The 16,346-nt window shown below is 38.9% G+C and overlaps 1 protein-coding gene across 2 annotated transcripts in view; it reads right to left on the reverse strand.

The window, feature by feature from the left end:
* Window positions 1-16,346, reverse strand: part of KCNJ6 (potassium inwardly rectifying channel subfamily J member 6) — a 159,060-nt gene that overhangs the window by 99,002 nt on the left and 43,712 nt on the right. Inside the window, exon 2 of one of the 2 annotated variants that reach the window (XM_037378459.1) lies at window positions 15,120-15,168. The exons of the other annotated variant lie outside the window; for it this stretch is intronic. Coding sequence (XP_037234356.1) covers window positions 15,120-15,144 — 25 coding nt within the window. The 5' untranslated portion in view covers window positions 15,145-15,168. The remainder of the gene's footprint in view (window positions 1-15,119; window positions 15,169-16,346) is intronic. 2 annotated transcript variants of the gene reach the window in all.

The raw sequence follows: 16,346 nt of genomic DNA on the forward strand, positions 1-16,346 counted from the left end.
ACTGAGCTGTTTGTAGAAGTAGTTAGGGAATATGGGCAATAATCTGTTGTTTAAAAAGCAAAATCCCCAAGGATTCTGAGTTCATGAGTTGAGTGTGCATGCATAGCATGTCTATCTAATAGATCAATATTTCATAGATCAAGAACAATTTACATGACAGACTGTAAATTATAATGACTCCCCAACTAGCCGGTATAAATGGATTCTAAGCAGCGTGAATCAATAACAGATGCTTCTCTAATAGCTTCCCCACTGCTGGTGGGAAACAAAAGCTGAAACACCACATCTGTTTTTCTGTTGCCACCTAGAGAATGCCTGATACTATATATCCCATCAAGATCTTTTTTCAGGTCAATTTTGTTACATTTTCTATTGAAAATCTTAGCAGGGTAACCTATAATTGTGTACGGAAATTTAAGATCCTCACTGCTTATGCCTAAGCAAATCGAGCTTCTTATATGTACAGGCGTACAGTTAGTATTTATTGAAGCACAATGTCCTGTTGGCTTCATAGCCATGTGTCAGGAATGGGACAGTATGGATTTGTGGGACACATGGTTTTGTCCCCAGTAGTAAGTCTCAGCAACATAATGATAATTAGATAGTTAACACTTCTGAAGTGCTAAGTGTTGATCATGGAGACACACATTATGGCTAGGGATTTCCGAAGTGACACAGTCCACCTGAGACAATCCCAATTGTCTGTCTTCTGCTGTCACACCTATAAAGCATTCACTTGAGCTACTACTCTGAAAGTGCTCCTGCTCAGTTTGTTAATACCCTCTTTCATTTGTTTGTTCTAGTAAAAAAGTTCATCAATCCCTTCTATGGTTTTGTAGATCTGTAATGAATTTTCTGTATTCTTTCTGACTCCCAAGTCCCTTGTTCTTTCTCCTTGGATCTAAGCCATTTTTGAGTTCCTTTAATTTTCTTCCTTTTTTTTTTACAAACCCTCATTCATTCCTGATGATTCTATTATGTCTTCTTCCATGAAATGCTGCATTTTTAAATTTATTTTGTATGAGTTATTAGCAACAAAACAGCCTTCCCCTCAGAAAAACAAAACAAAACAAGACATCCCAAACAAACTGAAACCAACCAAAAACCCCAAAGGCAGCTCCTCCTTCCCCAACAATCTTTGATTCAGCAGCTATGTGGTTTGTACACGTATCTGCTGGTGATAGGGGTGAAACCTTAGCTCCATCCCTGCCATCATTTCTCACTTAGCCCCACTAAGGATCACTAGCTTGATCCCTCTGTTCCCATAGTCTCTACCCCCCACCCCTCTGCATGGTGGTTTTGAACTGTGCGTTATGTGAGGACTTGTCTTCTAATACCTGTGCTTTCAAAGAGGTGTGGATGTTATGAGGTTGCGCAGGTGAAAATAGGGTATTAAGATTCTCACCTTTCTTCCCCCCCTCCCAACTTTTCTCTGTTTTTATTGAACTGCAATTAACTCTCTGATTTCTAGTTTAAGTTTCTTAAGGTCTATCTGGCAGCGGTATGTTAATATGTCTAAGAAAGGATTTCTTACTCTCCTCCTCCCTTCCAAAAAGCCTCTCTTGTCTTCATTCCCAGTTCTAGTTGTTGGTGTGAACAGAGGGTTCTGTTATTTCTGTCTACAGCATTTCATCATTTCAGTATCGTCTTCAATTCCCCTGATTTTTCCTCACTTCTTCGCTACTTGGTTAAGTGTTTTTATAATGATCTAGTATGTCTTTTCTATCTAATCACATCACTAAAACTGCTGTAATACATATTCTGTGTAATATACATAGATTGAAACACAGTCTGTAAAGCTGCCGCTAAGATTTCCCCTTCCTCCCCCCTGCACACACATACTCTCACCCTCCCCGCCCTTCACTGTTCACTGTTGCAATTGTGTTCCCAGTTTTTCTGTCTCTCTGCTAGCTCTTTTTCTTTCTATTATTAAATTGAAGCTTCTTCTGCCTTTCAGAAATCACAAGAAATCATATCCTGGTTATAGACCTGCTCTTCTCTCCTCTGTCTATTCACCCTGCATCCTTTAAAAGTCCATTTCCTCAGGCTGTCTCATAGTCATGAAACTGTTGGTCAGTCATGGTCACTGAAGCACATATTCCTTGTTGGTCTCTTCTTGCTTGTGTGAACTCTCCCGTGCAGGAGCTATGTTAATGATTTGCAACAGATTGTCTTTTGTACTTGTCAGTGTATGTGTCTGATACTCTAAAAATTAAAAAATGTAATGGATGACTGGCATGAAAAGGAAGAAGAAAGAGTAGAACGGGGTATGGCAAGTAAATTATTACAAAGGGCAGTTAGTGTCTTTCTAAGCCTCAGAGAAAATACTATGGATCGCTTGGTGCATTTCTGTGTACAAAAGGGACAGGAGTAGAAAAGAGGAAGAAACAAAACAGTCTTTTTTTCCTCTGCAGTAATCCATAGATGCTTGGCTGAGATGGGCTAATATTAAAATGAAAGCACATTGTCACACTCTTCCCACACCTCTGAGCAGCAGACTGAACTATACATAAGAGACAGTACTCCCTAACATCTGACTGAAGCACATTTGCTTTCACTGTGTCAAGAGAAGGATGGAAATGGTATCAACACCTTGCTTTAAAAATGCTGTGAGCAAAGATTAAAAAAAAAAAAAAGAACAGAAGAAGGCGGCTTATATTTGGAGCTCAAATTGTGATTTACACTGACAATTTCAGTGGTAAGCAATTCCATTGTTTGGGGTTTTTTTTCTCCATTTCAGAGTTTTTTACCTTTTAGGTCTCCCTGAAGCTATAAACCACCTCAAGCATAGTAAACCAACAGCAGCTGTAGCTTTCTTTTAGGGAACACTACCTGTTCTCCTTTGCTGGCCTCCCTGCCTCTAAACCCAAGATATACTATGAATATAATATAGTATAATATATATTTTATATATATATAATAGATATAAACCATTATATATATATATGAATATAAGCACCTTACCATCCCTCCCTTCCTTCCTTCTTTCCTTCCTTCCCTCCATCCCTCCTTGTCTTGCTCCTTCCGTTCTTCCTTCCTCTTGTCTTCCTTCCTCTCCCTCTTGCCTGCCTTTCTCCTTCCTTCCTTCCTTCCCTCCCTCCTTCCCTCCTTCCTCTCTCCCTCCTTCTTTCTCCCTCTCTCTCCACCCTTCCCCCTTTCTCTTGTTCCCTCTTTCAGCAGCCCCCCTCGCTCCTCACTGATATGTGGTCTATTGTGATTCCTTAAGACTTATAAATGTCAGTCCTTCCCCCAAGCCTCCCCCCACCAGATTCTGCTGTTTCAGTTCTCCGACATCTCTTGCTATATATAGTCAATTGGTCTAACTGAGTAGGAAAAAAAAAATCCTTTACTTTCTGTAGGGAATACCAGCAAAGCAGCAAATATTGCTATGGCAACAAGCCTCTCAATCCATCAGACTCCTGCAGTATCTAATATATAATCTGTAAGGCGGAGACTAGTGTTGAAAAATGAGCATGACATATTGTCACTTCAGGATTTAATATCCCTTCCCCATGACCTTAATTAGCTCACCTTATTTTGGGTAATTATTCAGTTTCTGATAGAAACTTCTATTTTATTTTGCTTTACTAAGGAAGCTAATGTGTCTTCTGCCTTCATTAAAATGCAACTTTTGACTTTTTCCCCACAAACATGCCACAAAATTGGAGTTTCTATAGTAACACACAATGCAGACTTAATTTGAAATTATAATCTCTTGATAAAGATGAGATTCCCCCAGCCCCCTTCTCAGTGTATTTTCTTTTTTAAAAAAAATGGTTTTGCCACAGTGGTATACCTCTTTTCTGTTCCAAAGGAAGTTTGAAAAGAGTTTCTTAAAATTAAAAACCACCATCTAACAGCACTACTGAAGTTCAAAAAATCACATTCTTAGCACTCATTTTCCTTGTACATTATAAAATTTTTATAATTTGGTTGCTTTTTGGCCTCCTTTTATTTTTAAATTATTAAATTCTTTTGCTATGACTGTTTGTTTAATGCTGTGGAAAAAGCATAACTGCATTTAAACTGGTAAGACTTGCAAGGGTTACTGGAAGGGCCTTTATCAGGTTTAACTATAGGCGTTGGATTTTTACCATAGTTTTCTAAGAGATATACTATTACAGAGCCTGTTTATCACTCATTCAATGAGATAACTTTACAAAAAATTAATCCACTGACCAATTTCAACAGCATTTTAAGAAGCCTTTCCAGGCCTTCTGCTGTTGAGTGGGAAGATGTAGATCTGCAAGATCTTTTCCCAAGGAGTTTGAAATGGAGGTGGGAGGGAGGTAGAAGGGTCTGATTACAGTCGGGGTGTCCAAAATAGGAGCATGCAAGAGTGAAATGTTTCACGGAGAACTGGACCTTGCTAGCGAGGCAGAGGGTGTCAACTGGCTGCCCCTAAACAGCAGGGTGTTTGGGGAAGGAACTGATGCCTACTACAAATGGTGCATATGTGAATGGTTTGACACACCAACTCTTACTAAATCACTTACAGAGAATGAAGCCTAAATCCCACTGTTAATCTCTCCCATCAACAGTGTTTCTCCAGGGCTTCAGGTCAACCTCCTCATGGCCAAGAGGTTTACCATTTGGACTTATTAATTCTGGTTCTGAAAGTGGCCACTGCCTCCTCTTCCTTGTGGCTCTGCGTCTCAGAGGGAGAGACTTTCACTTATGAACCCCTGACTGTTCTTCATGGGCATTTGCACAAAGTTCTACAGACGTTTCTGAACAGTGAACAACAGAGTTGTGCCCACAGTCTGACTCAAGCTTTGCTACTAGTCCACTTATTTACCAACAGATTTCTGCATGGTTGTTTTAGATCTACCCCAAAAGAAGAAAGGGTAAGCTGTACTGATTTGAAGAGGTGTACTTTAACACTAGACCATTTCAAGCTGCTTTGAAATGTGGTCACTTTAAATGTTGCCCCTACATCTGCAAGCCTTTGAGAGTTCTGTAAATGTTAGTCAACTGCATGGTGAAACCCAGAGCAGAATCTCTTGCAGTAGGGGTACAGAATGAACCAAGGCAAAAGCAGGTTTTAAAAAACTATCACATGCTCAAGATATGGCAACACAATGACACTTAAGACCCTGACGTGGGCATTTTTCCACTGTGTGGACTGTTCTACCTAACTAGCAGTAAGTGAGGTCATACCTTAATGCAGGGGTCTACCTGTTGAAAGTCACTGACATAAAGAAATAATTTAAATGAGTTCATGAGTCTCTCTCCTTTCTTTTCATGTTAACATCATGGGCACCTTATAAAATTAGGGAGGCAGAAAAACAGTAGGAATTTTTCTGTTCACTTTAATGGGTTTTGTATCATGCTTTTCATGAATTCATTTTTAAATATTACAGCCCAGCACATATGATTGAATGGATACTAAAAATATGCAACATTCACCCACAAATTAGTACAACAGCATGAGTTACTTGCGCCTTAAATAGTAATACTCCCCTAAATAATAATGTTATCACCAAAAAGACACTCAATTGCATGCAAGAGCAATATGCCATAAGAAACAAACTGACTTAGCAGGAGGTCTGTAGATAGTTCCTCTCTGCCTTCTTAAAAAAAAAAAAAAAAAAAAAAAAAAAAAAGGAAAATGTGTGCCAATATACCATCATATGTTTCAGTAGGTTTCAGAGGAAATTATTCTTTGCCTATCATCAAAATAACTATTCAAACAATACTAGAAAACAGAGCAGATATTTAAACTGCCTCCCAAAGCTGTCAAGTGAAAGTATAGGTTTTCTAAACTTAAAAATAAAGTGCCACTTTTAAGGACAAGTAATCATGCTCTTTGTTGTCCTTTTGATTTGCAGCTAGGTTAGCAAACGTTTCATGACACGTGATGTGACTCTACTGTGTAAGTTCCTGGGAGCAACAGAAGAAACCTGCGATGTAGAGATAGCAGGCTCAGCTTGACAATGATAAATATGTCAGACGGTGACAATCATTCTGTGAATTTAGTTCTTGTGAATGAACAAAAATGGTAATTTAAAGTGTCATGATTTGGAAGCATAATCATCTCTGTACCAGTCATTCACAATCAGTTATAGTAGAACAGAGCCTGATATTGTTCCATGCATAAACTGTGAGCTGCATGAAGACATATGGATACAGATTGGGAGTCAGACAAGAGCATCAGATATGACATTCTAGAAATAACAACCAATTAAATTTCACCCAAGGACTGAGTCCAATCACTTACATACCACTAAAACTTGTCTGACTTGATGGAGATGAGGCATAAAGTATGTGTTTATACAAGCCAAATATGTTGTGGATTTTGTCTTCAGTGTTTTTGGCCACGCCACTCTCAGTCCCCACACCAGCTGGGTGAGGAAGAATCCAGCTGGGGAAGGACAGGGCTCAGCGAAAGCCCTTGCAACAGTGGTCAGTGACTCTTCTCAGCTTCAGAAGCATCATGAGTCTTCCTTCTCTTTGTAAGCTGCTACCCTGCCTTTAGGAATTCAATAGGCTCTCTAAGGTCTTGGGACCAAGCTGGAATAGTTTTGTAGCCATGTTTAGAGCTCTTACTACTGCTCAAGTGGACACAGGTGGCCTATATTGGCACTGGATTAAAAGGGTCCCTGGCCGTAAAACTATAGGAAGACAGGGAAAGTTATCTTAACTGCTGAGTGATACTCCTAATGTGAGGCTGATGGTGGTAATGGTAATAGGTGGTGTTCATAGGTGATGAGAAGGGAAATAGAAACCAATTTAATTGCCAATTAGGTGAGTAGGAGCTGCATGCCTCTTTTGCTGATACCAGTATTCTTTTTCTTTTGTGCAAGCCTTTCTGTTTTCCATTATTTTGCTTACAGGTATCTGGATTAGGAAATGTGCTTATGAAGTACGATGATGACAGAGTGGAGGGAGTTCAGCAAAGAGCAACCAGGACTGGAGGCCCTGAATGCTGAAGTGGACTATAAAATCTAACTCTATAGTTTAATTACAGGGTGATTAGAGAGGAGTTCTGCAACCTGGCAAATATTTGGAGAAGAGAGATAGGGGAATTATTTACAGGAGGGATGGTAATAGGAAGACGGAGCAATATGCCTGTGCAACATGCCTGGGCTGGAACAGCGAAGGGACCAACGCTGAAGTCTGGGATGAAGACTGATGCTGAGGTGCAGAACAGCCCCGTTGCACAATCACTGCTGTCCCTGTCACCTGAAAACACTGCTGCGCTGACTCACAGGAGGACAGATCTTACAGGTGCCTTCCTTCTTGTTGGTTTATATTTTAAGAGCGCTCTTACTGTTGGCAATGACTCTCGCTGGAGTCTTTTTGGTTTTCTCCTCCATGTAGTTCAAGATACTTTACGTTAAGAGGAATAGTGGTAAATAAAGTTAGAAGAGCCTGAGCTATGAGTACAGGCAGTGGTTCAGAAACAGTACACTTTGAATTAACGTGTTCTGTCCACAAGAGAGAGTTTGACTTACAGGCATTCTTTTGCCTGTAATATGGTTAACATGGCCCCTCTTATCACCTGTCAAATGTTTGAAGAGGAAAGGAGGCAGGTGAAAAATACAGGGAGAATATAGTCTAGCTTTAGGGATTAATTTAACAGCTGATTATAAGACTTTTAAAAGATGTCTGTCTAAAAATACCATGATAAGACCTTTCTCATTGTTTATATTGAATAATGCAACTAGGCTGTTTTTTCCAATGAAGTGAGGTATTTCTCTTTCACATCAAATAGTTTATCCTACCATGCTCTATGATATTTTCCATTCATTGATTCTGGATGACTTTGCAACTCATTTTCAAAGTCTAAGGCTTTTAAAATCCAGTACATTTATGGTACTACCTGTTTAAACAGCTGTTTTTGTACATCTCAGATACCTTTTTTTTTTTTTTTTTTTTTTTCTGGATTGTTTTTCATGTAACAGTTGACCAGCATTCTTTGCTATTCATCATGCTATGATTATTTCCTAGAACTAAAAGCCATTATGGTCTCTTATCTGCTTGATAGCTCAATAAGCCTGATCCAGATCAGACAGTTTTCTACAGCTTTCAGAAACATTGATCCTGTTTTCCACCATTTAATTCAACCCATCTGCTCTCTGTGAAGACAATTGATTAGACATTTTTAATGACTTCTATATCCTCAGTGAACATGAACTTCCTGCTCTTTACATGTACAGCATGGTGCTTTCTTTCAGCACTGCACACTGCCCTCTTCTCCAGCTGAAGTCTGATGTTGGTTACCACCTCTGGAAAATTTAAGTGTATGTTAAATAAATATAGGAAAAGCTCTGCATTCCAAGGACATTAAAATTGTGAAGCCAAGCCCCAAATAGCTGGAAATAGGCAGTTAAGGGTGCAATGCTAACTGGCTCAGATGTGAACATACCCATATGATTCAGGGTATGATGAGAAAATGTCTCAAAAAGGGCTTTAGCCACCTAACTGATGTTTTTGGCAACTCAGTCCAATACTGAGGTCCTCAAAAACTGGTACTTAAAATCTGAAGTGACTTCTGCTTTCAATATTAAATTTCTGTACATGCTTAAACTAATTCTGGTCATGCCCAGAAACACTGGGCATGTATTTCCCCCCAAAACATTGTCTTATACCTAAATGTATCTCATACCAAATCTCATCAGGTTCACAATTTTGCCCTACTGCTGATCAGAAGATGTTTTTGCATTATGACTGTGGATTGGGTTCTGCAGCAAGCAGTGCTGTGGGAAGCTGTGAAGGTGTTTTGTCTAATAGTTTTGTGTCCAGACCACTTAGATTTAGTATAGAAGACGAGTGTTTCAGAAACATTGATCCTGTTCCCAAAGGATCCTTTGGGAAGCATGTGACTGAAAAACCCAGCTTCACTGTGCCACAGGCCGTAGCAATGCAAAGGAAAGGCACTGAGTATTCTTAAATAGTGTTGGACTGACTGTAGCCTCTCTTTTAGGAATGGGTGATCCTGAGCTAAGGAAAGTAAGGGAAATATTGAAACACACACCTACCATGGAAAATTACAACCTCAACAGAACAAATGTTAAAGGTGTAAGTAACAGTAAATACTGTGTTTCTATAAGAAGTGGTATAATGTTGCCTATGTGTAATCATTGTTCCTAACTAGAACACCAGAAATTGTTACTTTATTCATAGTTCAGATCTTGATTATCTCATCCCCAATATTTTGAGTTTTATTTTCACTACGATTTTAGCTTAGCAAAGTAATATTAGCAATGCTATGAAATTTAATATGTTTTTGAAAAATCTAAGCTTCTAGAATCATATGATTAAATGAAAGCCTTGGTTTTTCATTTGGTAAAAACCACTGCTGTCTCTCACAGTTGCAGACAAAAGTTAAAGACAAGACTCTTAAAAGCTTAGAGAACACAAAGCAAATACTCTTCCCATTGTTGTATACTGAGGACTAGAAGTACTGTCTATCAGCCTCCTGATTACAACAAGTTCCTTTTGTTTGTTATAGCATATATAAATTCACAGTTCTTCTAAGCCACTGCTATTGCATCACTGAAACAACAGAACTTCTTGCTTTCATGCATAATGAGCTCCTGTTATAGAATTTCATTCTCACAAAGCCTGACCTTTACCATGAAGAACAGACCGTATTTTCATTTAATGATAATAGCATTGTTCTTTCTATTCTTTTCATTATGCACATCATCTATTTCTGCAGAAATAGTAACAACAACAACAACGATATTAGTAATAATAATAAAGCAATACACATTCTGGGTACTTGGAATTTAAATTTGTCCAAGGATTTCAGGAGTTAATTTTGAAGTAAATGTTATCAACCTACATATACAGTATCAAATCAATAGTAATTAGATGTTCCACTTAATAAAACATTTATCTCTATGGCTTAATATTTGCTACAAAACTACTCCTCCAGAAATAACTGTCACAGCAGAACTCTGTTCTTACTGAAAAGTAAGAGATGATGAAAATACATATTGTAGGAAAACCCAGCCTTCCTATTCTACTCTTAGCATGCCCTCATAAAAAGCTAACCGTAAAAGGATAACAGTGTATCTTGAAAATAAATGACTTCAACTTTCTCAAGCATATGCAGATGTCTTTCTTGAGTGAGTTTTCTGAATCCTTTGGAGTTTTTGCACTTCAATTTTGCATTGTAAGAATCTGTTCCTTGTAACAAATTGATGGTAGTTGACATCAATGGAAAATGTTGAACTGGGTATTTGTACTTAGAAATGCTTTCTGACACTGAAGAATTAGTATTCTAGACCAATGGGGTGGAAATTCGGCCTTTAGGATCTGTTCTTCAAAGTCCTGATTCTATATATACACAGCTGTTGTGTTCACACAAGATAGCATTTATGAATGCACCACCAACTTGTGATGTGATAATAAAAAAGTTAGGTTTCTGAACAAAAGGCAAAGATAAAAGGTGTAGTACTGGGGAAAAAAAAGTTGAAGTAGAAAGGTCACAATGTCCTATAGCAAGAGAGAATATATTTGATATATATTTACTGTAACATACCGTATGTTTTTCTTACATGTCATAAAACAATAATTCAAAATAATTAGAAGTGCTAAAAATATTCCACACTACCCTGGCACACATAAATCTGAAAGTGCTGTGACTTTTAAGTAACTCAATGCAGAAACATTTTTCTTTTTATAAACTCTCTCTACAAGTATGAAAGAGCAATAGGGACACTTCAGATTCAGACGCTGGAGACAAGAAAAAGGCTTTTGGGAAAAGCACTTCATCACAAAGCAGCTCTCTCTTAGGGTTTGTCTGGAACTGAAATTCTTTCAGGTTAGCTTGATTATTTTTTTTTTTACCTCCCCTGAGTAAAATTCATGGCATCCATAATTCAGAAGATTTTATCTGGAGTCATCTAAGGTCTCAGTATTCATTATTTCGCTGTCTTTGGAAGTAAATTTATGGACATTTGGTGTACACATTGTTGTAACAAATGAAGGAACATCCTTCTTTTAAAACAACTATTCTGCCTCCGGCTGTCCTCATGCAGGTGTATCATGTGGCTTAACTCGGAGGCAGAACAAACATGACTGTTTACTGATGTGCCCCTACTGCCAGAGAACATCTTAATTGGATGTCACTTCTCTGTTTCAATGCTTTAAGGCAGCCAGCCGTGCCCATTTTCGATTCTAGCCTGCAGCAAGTTCACACTGCTCATGTCACATATTGATTATGCTGCAGCCATCATATGGCACACTAGATCCATGCTTCTGCGTAATTCAGTGCTGAGACCTTGGACTTCCTCATTACCTTAGGGAGAAGGGTTTGTACAAGCTCCTCTGTACACCAGTGACCGGGAGATCTCAGAGGTCAGTTTGGATGAAGGAGAAGAGACACACTTATATTCTCACTTGGTCTTCAGCAAAGAGCACATCTCTGGCAGGGCTGTTAGAAGTACCAGGACTTTGAGAGCTTTGCAGGTGCTACCTAAGCTGGCAAACCATCATGTTGCAAAAGAAGCAACCAGCTAGTCCCTGGTGTAAGACAGACATCCACAGATACTAGTTAGGGGCTGTGATGTAGGCAGCTTTCTTTCACCCAAGGTAACTCAGAAACATGCTGCACACCTTGAATAGCAGGGTAGCAGGAGGAGAAACTGATGGAATTAGAGAAGAATTTCCTTTTAATGTCATACCGCTGGACACTGAAAGGAATTTTCTAAGGTACTGTCAAGGCATCGCCATATTTGGCTACTCATAAAATGTCTTGTAATAATTGTTATTCCCCGAAGTGTTCAAAACGATGACCGTTCCTGAGGACTGTGTAGTTCTGTACAGGATGTTTCTCTGAATATCTAATTTTTCATATTGGCCAAATACACCAGGCTGAACATCTGATACTTTCCTGTACTGCTTAATATTTGCCTTCCTACCTTGCTTGCTGTGCTTTAGCTATTCACGGGAAAGATAATGGCATTATTTGGGTTAAAAATGACCACCGGTGCATGAGAAGCATAACAGGGACAGAAGGAAAAAAAAAACCAAAACCAAAACACAGGAAAAATAATTTGGTTCCTGATTTCATTTATATGCTCATCTTTTAAATATTCTTAGATTATGTGAGGTAAATTGCCCAACTCAGACTATAAAGAAATTTCAAAATGCATATGGATTTTAAGGCAGTATAAAGGAATTCTTGGACAGCTCCCTGGGGCTCAATGTAATTATGGTGGCTTTCTATGAATTCTGTGCTAGCGTTGTAAAGTAATAATTTGGGCAGAGTGGTCTTATTTGGCATGCATTTCTACTTCTATATCAGCTCTAAGGAACTATCCCAAAAAAATTATCACAACATTTCTTTCTAGATTGCACTTTAATTGTTGTATTAAAATGTTTTTCCCTCTCAACTTATTTTTTTTTAAACTTTCAAGGAAGACAGTTGTCTCAAGACATACAAGTACATAAGCTCTGTCATCATACCTCATATCCTATAGAATGGATACCTATATCCTATAGAAGTGGGACAGAAAGTATTTAAACCCTTTTTCCCTTACCAATCTTCCTTACAATGCGACAGATCCTCTGGGGATGGAAATACAAAATGTGACAAAAATACAGACTGTTATCCCTGCTGGCAAAGATAACAGACTTGGAACAACTATTGCATCAGTGTTCTCTCAGTCTTCCTCTTAGCATGCAATGTGACATGAATCTCAGGTGTAGGGATTTTCTCACTGCAGAAACATCCAGAGAATCTTTATGGAGAAGAAGGGGCAGAAAGCAGTGCTTGGTAGCTTCATCAGAGCATTTTGGTAGAGAGAAAAAGATAGAGCAGTGGAGGGAAGGTGGCTGTTTTTTTCTGGAACTGTGCAAAAATATGAACAGAGGAAAAAGACAAAAAGCACAGCTTTTGGGTGAAACTGAAAGGTAAATAGTAATTTCCTTATATTGGTACTGTGAACAAGCCATTCCTTGAGGCCTTTAAACCCCTACAAGGCCTCAAAGGCCTTTCTTTATTTTATCACTTCTAAGTAAAAGGCCCTGCAGTCCAAACCAGAGGCCCACCCTATGCCAGCTTGTTGCTACCCCATTCCATTTATTTCCTTTTAATCTGTGCTAGCTTTAAAGTGAGCACTGTGGTACCTTCACTAAGAATTTTCTTTCCAGCTTGCAACACAGTTTATGATTTATTAAAAATATTTTAAAATGTCTTGAAATCATCTGAAAATTTCATAAAAGGCTTGCATGAAGTATGAACAAATCCTTATACAAAGCAGCAGTAAATCCTTTCAAGAAGCGTGCTGTCTTAAAGAAGCCAAATAAAAGTAATTCACAAAACAAGCACAAATCCTAAAGGAACTGTACAGTGCTCATGTTCCTGATCAGTCATAAAGTTTTACAGAGGCTGCTTCTCTGACTCTTCAGACCATTCAGAGTCTGCTTGCTTTGTCCTAACACTTTTTGCTGAGATTCCTTCACCTTGTTTCAGAAAGGTTGTGCAAAGCCCAGCAAGTAGCTAACATATAGGGCAGATACTTATCTGCTTTCACCTTTGCTAACAGGTTTCTCCATTGTTCCGTCCATCTCCCACCCATCCATTGAGACAGTTATAGAGCTATCCAGCATCCAGGAGCACCAGAGAAGTGATGGGGTTGCAGGATGTTTCTAAGAATGACATTGTACAACCACAAAGATCAATGGAGCAAAGGAGGAACCTGTTAGTAAAGGGTCTGGTATCATTGGCCTTTTGGGGCCTACTAACAGTTACCACCTAGGCTCTGCTGCGCCATGGATAAATACTTCTTTCTACTTAAGAATACTGCAGAAAGTATAGGAATGTGGATCCTGTTGGCAGCTCAAAAAATTGAAAATCTATGAATCATGATCATCTCATCTATGAATCTGTCTGAAAAACTTGAACTTTGCCAGGTCTTATGAGGTGCAGACAGCGGGGGAAAGAAGTAGTGGACAGAACAACATTCAGATAACAACACACACCTTCATGGCAATAACTCCAAGTGCTTTAATGAGAGTTTAACTACCCCATAGGAAGAGGAGCTCTCAGGTTGACTTCTGCATCCTGTATCTGCGCACGAAGCATTAGGAGTAGGGCCTTTGCTACTTGGATGCTCTGCTGCCTCTATTGTGTCTCCCAGGTCTGCAGCACCTTTTTGTGAGATAGGTCGTTTCTGATACTGAGATCATTTTTTATAGCCAGTAGTGGTGACTCTGCCCTGCAATGGCATATGTAAGGAGATACAGAGAATGATTTCAAAAGGAAGCAAAGTGAACTGGGAGAGCAAAAATGCAGGGAAGTGCTGCCCGAATGGTACTTTTGTACACAAACAGATAAAATTCAACGGAAAAAAATTTCTAATGTGAATGAGTCTTATGCATTTCTGTGTTTCTGTCTTTCTAGAATCTCTGGTTAAGCACAGTAAAAGATTTCTCCCTCTTAAAGTCAATTTATTTAATCTTCCATAGGCTGTGGAGCTATATAACTTTTGGGAAAGAGACAGTGGCTTGGCAGGATTTCATCCTAAATTGCCTCCAAATTTAGTCCAGAAATAGATTATCAGCCTGAGTCTTTCAGCTACAAGTGTTTGCAAGCACTAATTTATTATCTAGATCCCATATTACAGCAGAAGTACAAGCTATCTCTTGTTGGTTACATGTTTAAGGCAATGTACACCTCTTAGAAATCAGTGAAACCAATGGAAGGTTTTCCACATATATCTCTGGGCATAATGCCTGTTGGGTGAATCTGCCAGGTGACAATCCTGAACAATCGCACTGCATTTAGTGCAACCTTTTGTAAGCCTGTGAAGAAATGTATGTGCTAACCTGCATCAAGTAAATTAAGCACTCATTAAATCCACAAGTAGGTACATTCTATTTAAGTAAAACTCAGGCTTATGAAGTCAAACACATAGTAGCTGCTTTGCTGGATTTAGGTCCAAATACAGTTGATTTAAACAATGCATGAAGAAAATAGTCCTTGTTTTGGGGATACCTTATTTTTTTTAGGAGTGGAATGATTTATGATGAAGCTAGGAGAGAAGACAGGGCTGAATGAGATCCCTGAATGCAAGCACTATTCTCTGGTTTTGTGGCATTATGTAAGGGAGGGGGACAGATGGAAAAAGAAAGTGGTTGAACTTCCTATTTGTACTCACTCATTGACTCTGTCAATTTGGCCATCTCTGTTTCTCTTTTGGGCTTCTCCTGGGGGAACAGACAAAATAAAAACAAACATATATATATATAAATGTATATCATATAGATATAAATATAAATACACTTGAGTGCAAGTGGCAATGTGAGGGAAGGACATTAATCCTTTTTATATTTCTATTTTATTTAGGGATTTAACTTCACTCCTAAATAGCTTGCACCTCTAGGGACTTTTTTCTTGTAGTCTTTGCATTGTGTCGGCTGTGAAGTGTGAAACTTGTATTTATTTCTCTGTGTGTGTGTGTGTCTTGTTTGAGTAATTGAAGTTGTTAAAGTGATAATGCAGGAGGAAATCCTCCTCTGTTTCACACTCTGCACTAAAATGTGCAAGTTTGTTAGGACTTCCTGACAAAAGACATAAAATGACCATCCCACAAAACAGATATACTGAAGGAAAGAAGGTACTTACTTAGAAAAATAAATTTCATATGGAAGCTGTAGTGAGTGGTATGGTACTGGGTCTGACACAGAGATGAACTGACTGAAGTACTGCTTCCTTTATTTCTTTGATACATGAGGGACTCCCAGTCAAACTTGCTTGTCTTTGTCACTTGATTTTGGCATAATTTTTTTAATCTAGTTTTGTTTTCCCATTTCAAACACTTGTTCTAGCTGTTGTAACTAAACTTGCTTTGACAGAAGGTTTGGCCAATCAAGAGCCCTTGGATTTTGTGGCATTTCTCTTAACAGAGATCAATGCCCCAAAGCACATCTCAGCCAGAGCAATGGAGGCTGCTTCAGTCTCCTGATTTCAGAGCCAGAGTTTGGCCTGAATTAAAACATTCAGCCCTTGAAAACCATTTAAACTCTAATTAGCTACTTCTGAGAAGATGTGGGGCTGCTGTCACCCTTACAATCCCTGAAAGATTATACAAGCGTCTTCAGTGACTGAGTCCCAGCCCTCTGGGTTATTAGTGGCTACCTGTCCCTTACCCCACAGCTGTCTTGAAAATGCAAAGAGTCCAGGCATTCTCTAGTTTTAACCACAGCTGACAAGTCCAGTTGGAAAAGTCAAAGGGAAAAGGGCCTGGAGTCAACACTGATTAATAATGGGTGTGAGAGCCTGCCTCTGTGGAGGCTGTGAGAGAGGGTCTTGTGCGCAATGAGTGTGCAGGTGTCAGCTCTTGATCCAAGCAGCTTTTTTCCCCAAAAACCTCAGCAGAGAGCAT

The sequence above is a fragment of the Falco rusticolus genome, chromosome 2 (assembly GCF_015220075.1).
Source record: "Falco rusticolus isolate bFalRus1 chromosome 2, bFalRus1.pri, whole genome shotgun sequence".
NCBI classification, from domain to species: Eukaryota; Metazoa; Chordata; class Aves; order Falconiformes; family Falconidae; genus Falco; species Falco rusticolus.